The following is a 10,869-nucleotide window of genomic DNA, read 5'->3' on the forward strand; positions in this document are numbered from 1 at the left end:
AGAGATTGCAGAAACTACAGTGAAGTTTAACTGCATTCCATGTTGGTTCCATAACTTTGTGTTTGCGATGACTGTCATTTATTTTAACTACACAGAATCTAGCAACGTGAAGTTTGCTGTCCTGAAATGAAGAAAGAGAGTAATTTCGGTGGTAACTGTGATCTTTTGGGCTAAGTCTGAGGATGCTGTCTGTCTTATTGCAGGCAAAAAGAGCAGTGCAGCGAGGAGCCACAGCGGTCATCTTTGATGTTTCTGAAAACCCGGATGCCATTGATCAGGTATGAAGGAAGGAGCTTGGTTTTATTACACCCTCTGTTGGACTCCTTTAGAACTGCGGAGGCAGCAGCGCAGGGTAGGCAGGGCTCTGAGCACAGCAACCTGAAGACATGCAGATTCTGAGTAATGTGATGCTGTGTTTTTCCTGCTTAACTTCTGGCAGGCAAGAAGCAATGGAGATGCTGAGAATGATAGAAGGAGAGGAGCGTGGGGAGTTAGATTTTTCTTCTAGCCTTTGCTAGAATCGTGAATCCAATACTGGCACTGCATTTTTGAGAAAGGATAGAGGCAAATATTAGTGGCCTTGAGGCAGTGAGGTTTCTGCCCAGCACTACATACAGGGGGTTTGGCTGTGCCCAACTTGTGATTAACAGCACTGTTGAGCAGCTGTTATTTTTGAGATTGCAAAATGGGCTTTAAATGAATTCCTACCAAAAAAAAAGTGTAACTATTTTTTTCTTATTTGCAGCTGTTGAATTTTGGCCTAAGTATAATGTGGAGCAGCAGATTTTTTTTTTATTTTTTTTTTCCCTCCCCAGGGATCACTGTGTAAGTTCCATCTTCTCCTTTTAGATGGGTGAGGTAATATTTCTGTGAGATGCTTTGAGAAGATCCTGCCAGGCAATTTCGAGTTAACTGAGTAGAGAAAATGAGCTTAACAAGCATGAAAATAGTTTACATTTGGTTTAGTTTTCTTCTGTCTTAAGAGAGCTGCAGCAGAAACAAGTGAAGCGGAATATTTTCAAGTGCAGCCTGAATTTCCTGGGGAAAGAGAGACTATCTGTGTTTACATTTAAAAAGCTGGTTTTAATTGTGAAATGAGCATCTGTTGGACTGAAGAATGTGGACTCTGCAGTAGTTACTTTGGGAGCTGTGGTCTACATGTGCATCAAGGCTATAGACTTAATTTTGCAAACATTCTCAGTACTTTTCAAAAATTATCTCACAAGGGTGTTATCTATCTTGTTTCCAGTCTTTTCTCTGTATTGCTACTTCCAATTACTCTCAGCCATCCATCCATCTCTGAACATGCGAAGCTGAGTTGCTGCCTCCTTGTGTCTTTCATCTACCAACAGCTCTCCTTCCTTGACTGTTGCTAATTAACTGGGTGCAGCTAGCTACATAATTGGAAAATTAGTTGATTATTGAGTATTTGCATGAACAAATAAAATGGAAAGAGGTTAGTGCAGCAGCTGGCATTGTAGGCTTTATTACAGGACAGAGCAGCAGCTTATGCAAACGCTCACAACCAGAAGATGAATGACAAGACCTAGTCTCACATACACTAACCATAAGTGGTACTTGATTGACTGCCTTCTCATGCAGTTCTGGACATCTGTGTGTCATGCATTTTGATTCTCAGCCAAAGGACCTAAGTGAACACTTAGGTTTGTAGCAGAGAAGAACAATTGGTGCTTGAATCGGTTCCGCTTTCACGTTCATTTACTCTTCTTTCCATTCTCAGAAGAGAAGTACTTGTGCTGAAATGTGCCTCCTGAGCAGATTTGTTGTTGTTGTTCTAGCTGAACCAGGGCTTAGAAGACCCTCTGAAGAGACCAGTGGTGTATGTGAAGGGTGCTGATGCTGTCAAGCTAATGAACATAGTTAACAAGCAGAAAGTGGCGCGAGCAAGGATTCAGCATCGCCCCCCACGGGTGAGACTTTAAGAAACTTTATCTCAACGTTGCACTGCTGTTACTTCGTGCAGCGCTTGCTAACTGCAGTGCAAAGATGTTTTGATGCTCCCCATAAGAATTAACAGATGAGAAATTCTGCTGACCTAAATAAACTGAGGAACTTTACTGTGGACAAGTGGCTGTGCTTGATTTAAGTGTAGAATCCACAATGTGGGACCTGATGTCTTCCATATATATGTTCTTTAAAATTTTGTAAGTGGCTAACAATTTTACATAGTAGAGGCTTTCCTTTTTCTTAGTTATATACCACAGTTACTGCATGCACCTAGCAGTTCAGATTTGTAAGATAGCCTGCCCTGTGTTAATTCATTTCTTGGGTGGTATTTTAAACATGGGTTAGTTATTTTATATCTGATATTTGTAATTTTAATATAAAATGTTATTCTAGAGATTTTTTTTTAGCACCCATTACATGTAACTCATATAAGAAGAACAAAACTAGAGGTCAGCAATGACCCAGTTACCACTTTGGTTTTGCTGTATTTTTAAGGAGTACTTCTGATATGAAAAGTGAGAAGTGCACCATTTGCTGAAGATGTAAATACTCGTTTTTACTTGTTTAGATATGCAAGAAAACCAATAACGCATGAAAATTTGTACTAGTGTAATTCAATTTTTTTTTAAAAAAAACCTGTTTTCGTGTAGAATTAGCCCAGAGCTGCTGTGTATCTGACATCTCATGATTGGCACTCTGTGTATTTCATTCCCTTTCAGTAACACATGTACCTCAGGTTTGTCCCACAGAATCCTCGTTAATAAGCAGAATGCATTGACTTAACATTTTCTGTGTATGTATGTGACATTGACTACTGAGAAAGTAGAAAAGAGAAAGGAACAGTAGTTTTGACTCTGATAGAAAGATAGGAAAAATAATAATGTTGTTCTAATTTTTAAGCAACCTACTGAGTACTTTGATATGGGAATTTTCCTGGCCTTCTTTGTGGTTGTGTCTCTTGTTTGCCTCATTCTTCTTGTCAAGATCAAACTGAAACAACGACGTAGTCAGGTAAGAGCAGTAATGGTTTATTTATTGAACGCTGAAAGTTAGTTTCTTTTACTTGGTCCTAGAACTTGCGGCCTTTGGCAATACAGTATGCTGACTTAGAATAGCCATCTTTGGGGAAAGGTTTGTATCCATGGGTGTAGACCTTTGAATGGATGTGACAATGTCTTTAAAGGAGATCTACGCTGACCTTTGATGTCCCTTCAGTTAAATTCAGACATTGAGTATTGAATGAACCATTTAGCCTTTGGGAAGGAGGAGTATTTCTGTTTGTTCAGAGGTTGAGTATCAGTAACACTGTTGTACTCCAAAAGAAGCTCAAATGCTCATTAATGTGCTGTGGAGAGATTATAATGATTTAGAAGAAATCACAACTCTTTTTCAGTAGAGTAATATCCTTTAATTCTTAGTTGGAGAAGGTTGTGAGGTATAAGATATTGATATGCGGTAATTCTAGATGAGGTATTTTTTTCCTATCAGGCATCAAAGAGAAAGCAAATAGAAGTTAATGGACCTTGCAGTTTGAATTTGTAAACTGTTCACTGCGTGGGTATACATGTATAAGGACTGCAAAGCGCTGTGCGTTAGTTTGAGCCTGCTGTGATTTGAAAGGTCCATTGATTTGATATGGTGGTGTTTTCTCTGCTACTACGCTACAGTCCCTTATGCAGCAGTGTTGCCTTTTTTTCTTCTTCTTATGTTCTAGAATTCCATGAACAGGCTTGCAGTGCAAGCACTGGAAAAAATGGAGACCAGGAAATTTAAGTCTAAAAGCAAGGGACACCGGGAAGGTAGCTGTGGTGCTCTGGATACACTCAGTAGCAGCTCTACCTCTGACTGTGCCATCTGCTTGGAGAAGTACATTGATGGGGAGGTAAAGGATAGAAAGTTTCTTCAACATAGGCTGAGAATGCAGCTGATTTATTTTAGCCCTGTGACATACAGCTGGCTGTTGGGTGCATCATGTATTGAGGTTGTGCCATTTGCTGGACAGATCGCATTGAGCAGCCAGCTCAGCCTCAGCTGCATTGTGCAGTTACCAATTTAAATCTCAAGAGCTTTTCACCACACTGCAAAGTGAGAGCTGAGGGGGGTTCACTTTGTAGGTTGATCCCTCCCTCAGGCTGCACTGATGGGAGACCAGAGAAGGGAGGGAGCTCCACAAGGTTCAGGAACCAGTTTTAGCCTTCTGCTTATCATTTCTGTGTTGATGTCAGCGATTGCCTTCTCTGATGTAGTCTGTAGTCAACGAAAGGATGAAGTAGAAAACAGGCCTGTTAAGACATCAGCAATCAATAATCAAAGCTTTAAACTTCCATATAAAAAATGAAGACGTTGTTAAATGGACTCCATTGATCTTTATTTAAGTACATTTCATATTTTGGAGATTACTTTAATACTTTAGTATGGGTTCCCCCAGCATGTTAAGGCACAGGACACACAGTAAAAATCATCCTCAAAAATGCTGGCTGCTCACAATGAAGTTCTAACACTAGACCACTTTTTCAGAGGGTTTATCCCTAACCACTGTGCTTTTGGCTGAATGCAGTGGTGTTTTTTTTTTCCTTACTGCTTCTAGAGCAGGAATTCAGCTCTGTTAAAAAAAGAGCTAGGAATAAGGTGTGAAGATTTACTCATTAGGCATCAGTACTTCTTCTGTCTCTTCATGTTTTCCTTTAGGAGCTGCGTGTCATTCCCTGCACTCATCGATTTCACAAGAAATGTGTGGATCCTTGGTTACTGCAGCATCACACCTGTCCTCACTGCCGCCATAACATCATTGGTATGTCCTGTAAATGAGGTGGGGATGCTCAGCTGTATTATGTATTTTGGACTTCAGGCTTCACAAGATGAAACAGAAGTTATGCCCGTAGATAAATCTCTGTAAAGCCCATAGTTTTATTGTAATGCAACCCTAGAAATGTAGTTGTTTAAAAATGACTGCATACCCTGGAATAACAAGCCACTTTTTCTGTTTTTCCCTTGTTCTGGGCACAGTGCTCAGCAGAGAGCAGCATTGATCAGCCTTTGAACACAATGAGAATAAATTTAATAGAATTATTTAATAATTTTTTTTTTTTATAAGTTTGATAAAGTCTTCCATTAATACTGGTTTATGTGAAGTAATGTGCAAAGCAAAAACAACAGCAATGACTGCCAGCTTCGCTCTTAACCTGCAAGTCTATACTCCTTCTTCACTCCTTATTTCTCTCCTTCAGAACAGAAGAAGGGAAACACAGGCCCAGTCTGCCTGGAATCCATCAACTCAGCACGCAGCCGGCAGCAGAGGGTGATTCTGCCTGTCCATTACCCAGGCCGAGTGCACAGAGCAAACCAGATAACAGCATATCCTACACGGACAAGCATGGACCCTCATGGAAATCCCATCACAGTACTTACAGTTGAGCGACACGGTGAACAGAGCCTCTACCAAGCCCAATCTGCAGCTTATATCCGAAGTTATCAGCCTATTCATTTAGACCATGCTTTAAACACTCACCACTGCAGCCTGGAACATAGGGCTTATTCTCCAGCTCACAATTTCCGACGACCCAAGTTTGGAGGACGAAACTTTTCTAAAGCAGCGTGTTTTTCCCAATATGAGACCATGTATCAGCACTACTACTTCCAAGGCCTTAGTTACCCTGAGCAAGATGGACAGCCTTCAACTGGCATTTCCTCAAAGGGTGCTTCCCGTGCCTTTCAGCCTGGTAGCAGTGTGCTTTTCCCTCCTGTGGTACACGTAGTGCCCTCATCTCGCTTGGAGAGTGGCAGTACCTCCAGCTTTAGCTGCTATCATGGTCATCGTTCAGTGTGCAGTGGATATTTAGCTGACTGCCCTGGAAGTGACAGCAGCAGCAGCAGTTCTGGTCAGTGCCACTGCTCCTCTAGCGATTCCATGGTTGACTGCACCGAGGTCAGCAACCAAGGTGTTTATGGGAGTTGCTCCACCTTCCGCAGCTCTTTGAGCAGTGACTATGACCCATACATCTACCGCAGTAAAAGCCCTTGCCGAGTGGGTGAGGCTGGTGGTACAAACAAGGGTGCAATTGTTCTCTTGGAGGACCCCCATCAGGATGAGCTTCCAGCTCATGGTCACAGTCTGGTGAGTGCTGACTGCCGGCCTGTGCCTGCTTCTTCCTCAGGGGACCAACTGTCTAATTGCAGCATGGATATGAACTATAGCAGTAATTCCTCACTAGAGCACAGGGATCCAAATGGCACTACCTCAGAGGGAGGACCTGAGGCCACTCCTGGTGCTGCCTTGGATGTTAAAATGAACTGGAAGAATCCAGAGATAACAGGGCCGCTTATGGAGCAAGCATGCGCGTGCTGCTTTGAACTCCAGCACTCTGCCCTGGAGCCTAGAAATGGGACAGCTGACTGTAATGCACTCTTCCTCAGTTCTCCGCTGTGGGGGGCGTGTGGCCCAGGGTTAGAACCACAGTCAGGGAGCACCCAGGGCTTGTACAGTATTAAATCAGACCACTTGCATAGGACAGATAGGGTAAAATACGAAGGGTTGCCGTGCTGCTTCTATGAAGAGAAGCAGGTAGCCTGTAGTAGCAACAGTGGCAGTGGAGGTGGTGGCTGCTATACAGAAGACTATGCAGTGAATGTGCAGTACACACTTCCTGATGACACCTTGCCAAGCTGTTATAAGGGTGTACATGATCTGGGTCAACGCATTCCCATCATTCCTGAAGACAGAGACTGTGAGCTAATTCTACCTACAGAGTGCCAAGGGACCCACACAGGTGGCTGTAGTTCCTGGGATGGAACATCTGAGCTAGATGCTTACCTGCACTGCCAAGGTATAGGAGAGGTACAGGACGAGAGGGAGGTGTGCTATGAGGCAACATCTTTCCTACGTCAAAACTGCTCTCAGGAAGAGGAAACCAGAATGCTCTTTCCTAGTTCCACTCCGCACTCCCAGAAGTTGACAGCGACCACACAAGTCACAGGTAATCAGTTTGCTTCTTTTGGTTACTCCCTACCTTTTAGTTGTAGCATATGAAACGCAAGATCCCAGTTTCCCAGGTATGTGCAGCCTTAAAGGTTACTGCAATCTTTTGCATAAGAGCAGGTTATCAGTTAATCCTTCCCCCGACAGTGTTGTTTTCTTGTTACATATGTTCATTTGGCCTTAGCTAGAGGGATAGAAGATGGTAGTTAAGAGCTTTCATTCTCATACTTTGTGGGGACTGCTAGTACAGGTCCCCAAACCAGGGACATTGTGCCAGTCTGGGAGCTTTGACATGTTTGAATGGAAAACACCAGAGTAGGCATGGCCAGAGTGCCGTGAGGGGACTGACAAGATGGAGCTGAAAAATAAGAGTGGAAAACTTGGAACTGCTGTAGGAGAATGTATGAGAAAATCTCTGCCACTGACCTGCACAAGGGGAAAAAAGAACTACTCACGGAACGAAGGGAGTTCTTCCTTATCTGCCTTGCCTAAATGAGTTTATTAACTCATTAACGCTTATTAACAGAAACATCTTAGGCTGGAAGGGTCCTTGAGACATTATCTAGTCCAACTCCCTGCTCAAAGCAGAGTCAGCTCTGAGATGACACCGCATTGTTCAGTTGCTCAGATTAGACTCAGTTTATCCAGTCAGATCTCAATAGTCTCCATGACAGCCTTCAAAGGACATACACTGCACAACCTCTCTGCCCCCTGTTCTCGTAGAGAAAAGTTTCTTTTTATATCCAGTCTGAACATTTCATGTCTCAGTGAAAGCCTGTTACCTCTTGTCCTCCATGCATCACTCGAAGACCTCAGTTCAATTTTGATGTCATAGCATAGTAACTGCAAACAAGCCCTGCTTCCTCACCCTCTTGTCACAGGGCAGATGCTGTAGCCCTCAGAGCACCTTGGCTCTGTGCTGAACTTGCTTCGGTCAACCACAGTGTTTCTTGTACTGGTGGGACCCAAACTGGACACAGTAGTCAAGATGCAGTGTTCTTTAGTTTAACCAGAAATTTTCTCTTTATTGTCCAGGTGCTGGATCTCACCCCTTGGAGAGAAGCCAGACTGGTGACTAGACTTGTCCAGATGACACCAGGTGGAGAAGTGGAGCTTATCACAGACTCCAAATTCACACGAACTTCAATTTGTTAAGCTTTGACAAACACACAAAAGTGGTAATGTGGAGAAGTCCCTCCCCCCACTTCCTCTATGTCCACATCAGCTTGATTATCCTCTTTCTCCCTTTTGCCTGAAGCCTTCAGGCCTCCATTGGTGTGCAAAGCCCATGTGGGACATGGTGTGGAGCATTCTGAGCTCTAATGCCGTTTCTATATTAATGACAAAATGTTATTTATATTTTTCTTTTTAGAAGTGACCGTGTCAGCTCTTGCTGAGAGGTAACACGGTGTGTTAAATAAGCCAGGCTATGTGTAGACGCTGTTACCTCCTACTTAAAGGAGTCCAGCCTTTGATAAGCTCAGGGCTACACCTGCCTTAGAAACCAGATAGCACCTTGAAATAAAGTAGTCCAGAGGGATACAGCTGCTGAATGGATGTTCAGATATCAATTAATCCTAGTAGCAAATCCTAGTAGCCAGCAAGTTATATGCGTGATTTTGAGAGAGGTGAAGGATTAGACTGTCTCCTTCTTCCTCTCCCCTCCCCGCCTTTTATGCTGCTCTGATGATTTGGCTGGGGAGAGTCTCCAGCCATCATGATTAGTTTTAACAGACTGGGGGTAGGGATACTGTTAGCTCGGGTTGTTCATATTCCCATTTCCTGCTAAAACATGGACCTCATTGTATCTTCTGACTGGTGAAGAATGTTGGGGGAGGGGAGGGGGAGGACACCCTTCCTTCCCCTCAAACAGGTGGTAGAAGAAAGTGTTTAGAAAGGGTGAAACCTTTGTAGATAGTGAATCTTGGCTTCCATAGGAAGTTTTACAGGCACTTGTAGCCCCCCCATGGCTGTGGGAAATGCTGGCATATGCAGGACAATAGGGTTTGCAGGGGGCTTGCCTGGCTCGTGTTGGAAATAGGTCAGAATCTGTCTTGTTCCCTTATAGCCTGCAAGCGTGCCTAAGGGGAAGCAGTGCTTGTCACCCATTGCACATGTGGGAAAATGAGGACTTGGTTTAGTCATTGTTTCCTTTGTTGCTGTGGATGATGTAAGCTTCCAGAGATCGATCTGTTTTAAAGGTTTCTTGGGCCCAGCCAGTTGTGCTTCATTTTCGTCTTGTGTACAGAGAGTTCTCTGTACTCCATTAGCCTGGGCACATACTTTTGTTCTTGTTCTTGTACTAGTGGGGACATTTGTTATCATGGGATAACGTCTGTCGTCACTTCTGATAGCAATTGTTTCCTGTGGAAACAGCGGCTTCTGAGTAAGAGGCTACCATAGCATGGTTTAATTGCCTGTCATGCTGCATGTGCCTGAGGACACAGTGTCATCCTGTCTGCTATATTCACAGCAGGAATTCTCCTAAAGGGAAACTATTTTGTTAATGCCCACGCTGCCAGCCTTCTGCAGAGATTGGTCTGAAGTTCAGTATGCTTCGAAGGTATTTAAAAGTCATGAAAAAGAGTTGTATGCTTCACGTTATGTTTTCAACCATGATGTCCTTGACAGCACTGGGCTGATTGTGAGTACCAGAAAAGGTAATTTCTTTTCTGTATAGTCCCAAAGGAAATATTTTATAAAATGCAAACAACCAAGAAACAACAAATTAGGTTGGTTTGTTTACTTTTCCTTTCTGTACTCGATAAATTAGGAAAAAACAATTCTGTTGGAAGCAGTTCCCATTAGATCTAAGTGAACAAACGCCCCAATCCAGCTGTTCAGAGAATTGACACAAGCCAATACTTGGGTAGAAAACTGAAACAAAACTTACAGTAAACATATTTCCTGTGTATAAAGTTTATTGAAAACTTATTCATTCTCTGAATGACTGTAGTAAGTGGTATGTGTTAGGAGAAGCAACTCTACAAGGCTTTTTTTTAAAAGTCTTACCTTTCTCCTTCCTCCACTCAAATGAAAAGCATTGCACACATCATGGGATACCACCTGGATTACCTTGTTTGGTGTTTCACGAGGCACTGTGAGGCCACTGAGATGCACTGTGCTCCATAACTGCACGGCGCCTTGTGGCAAAGCACGGTTCTACAAAAGGTATTTGAATGTTCTGGCTCATGGTGTTCCTGTACCAGCCTCCTTCACATGTTGTGGGGATCTCTGCCAGTACCACAGTTCCTGCAGGCCTTACAGAGATACCTTATGCTTGGTTTCTGTGTTTGGCTTTATAGACAACGTGTAGTTCATCCTCAGTATGTCTGTACAGTTATAGGCCAGCTGCCGTGATAGGTGGCTTTTATAACAAAATACCTTTCTACTACTTCCATGAACAGTTGTCATTGTGTTTGGCTCATGAGGCACTATTTAAAATGTTTGTTGTTTTTTTTTTTTTAATGATCTTATAGCACTTAAAATTGTTTTGTATAAAATTTGCTGTAAAGATTTGTAATATGGTCAAAGGGCTCTTTCTCCTTCATTACCATTTTTTAAAATGTTTTAAAAGCTAGAAAGCATCCTGTATATATTCTGTATATGTATAGCAGCACATTTCATTTATGGAAATATGTTCTCAGAATATTTATTTACTAATATATTTATCTTAAGCCATGTTTTATGTTGAGAGTGTGTGACATTATTGTAATAATCATTGAAAATCACTAACACGAGGCCCTGTAAATACATGATAATTGCACACAAAGATTTTACAGTACTTGCCGACCAAAAATGATTTAAGAAAAGTTGTAGTTACCTGCAGTTTTGTAAGAAAGTGTACAAATGTCTGTATTAAAAAAAAAAAAAGGCAAAACCACGCAAAAATACAGTTTTATTGCATACACGTGTGGAAGTCGTCC

General features: G+C 42.5%; 1 protein-coding gene across 7 annotated transcripts in view; it reads left to right on the forward strand.

Moving 5' to 3' along the window:
* Positions 1-10,853, forward strand: part of ZNRF3 (zinc and ring finger 3) — a 79,871-nt gene extending 69,018 nt beyond the window's left edge. For all 7 annotated transcript variants that reach the window (XM_085238244.1, XM_085238245.1, XM_085238246.1 and 4 more), the window contains 7 exons: positions 204-278; positions 1,800-1,931; positions 2,869-2,979; positions 3,683-3,850; positions 4,657-4,759; positions 5,196-6,941; positions 7,979-10,853. In XM_085238244.1, coding sequence (XP_085094370.1) covers positions 204-278; positions 1,800-1,931; positions 2,869-2,979; positions 3,683-3,850; positions 4,657-4,759; positions 5,196-6,941; positions 7,979-8,022 — 2,379 coding nt within the window. In that variant the 3' untranslated portion in view covers positions 8,023-10,853. The remainder of the gene's footprint in view (positions 1-203; positions 279-1,799; positions 1,932-2,868; positions 2,980-3,682; positions 3,851-4,656; positions 4,760-5,195; positions 6,942-7,978) is intronic.
* Positions 10,854-10,869: the final 16 nt, after the last annotated feature.

Source organism: Meleagris gallopavo, chromosome 17 (genome assembly GCF_905368555.1).
Source record: "Meleagris gallopavo chromosome 17, MGAL_WU_HG_1.1, whole genome shotgun sequence".
Lineage (NCBI taxonomy): Eukaryota > Metazoa > Chordata > Aves > Galliformes > Phasianidae > Meleagris > Meleagris gallopavo.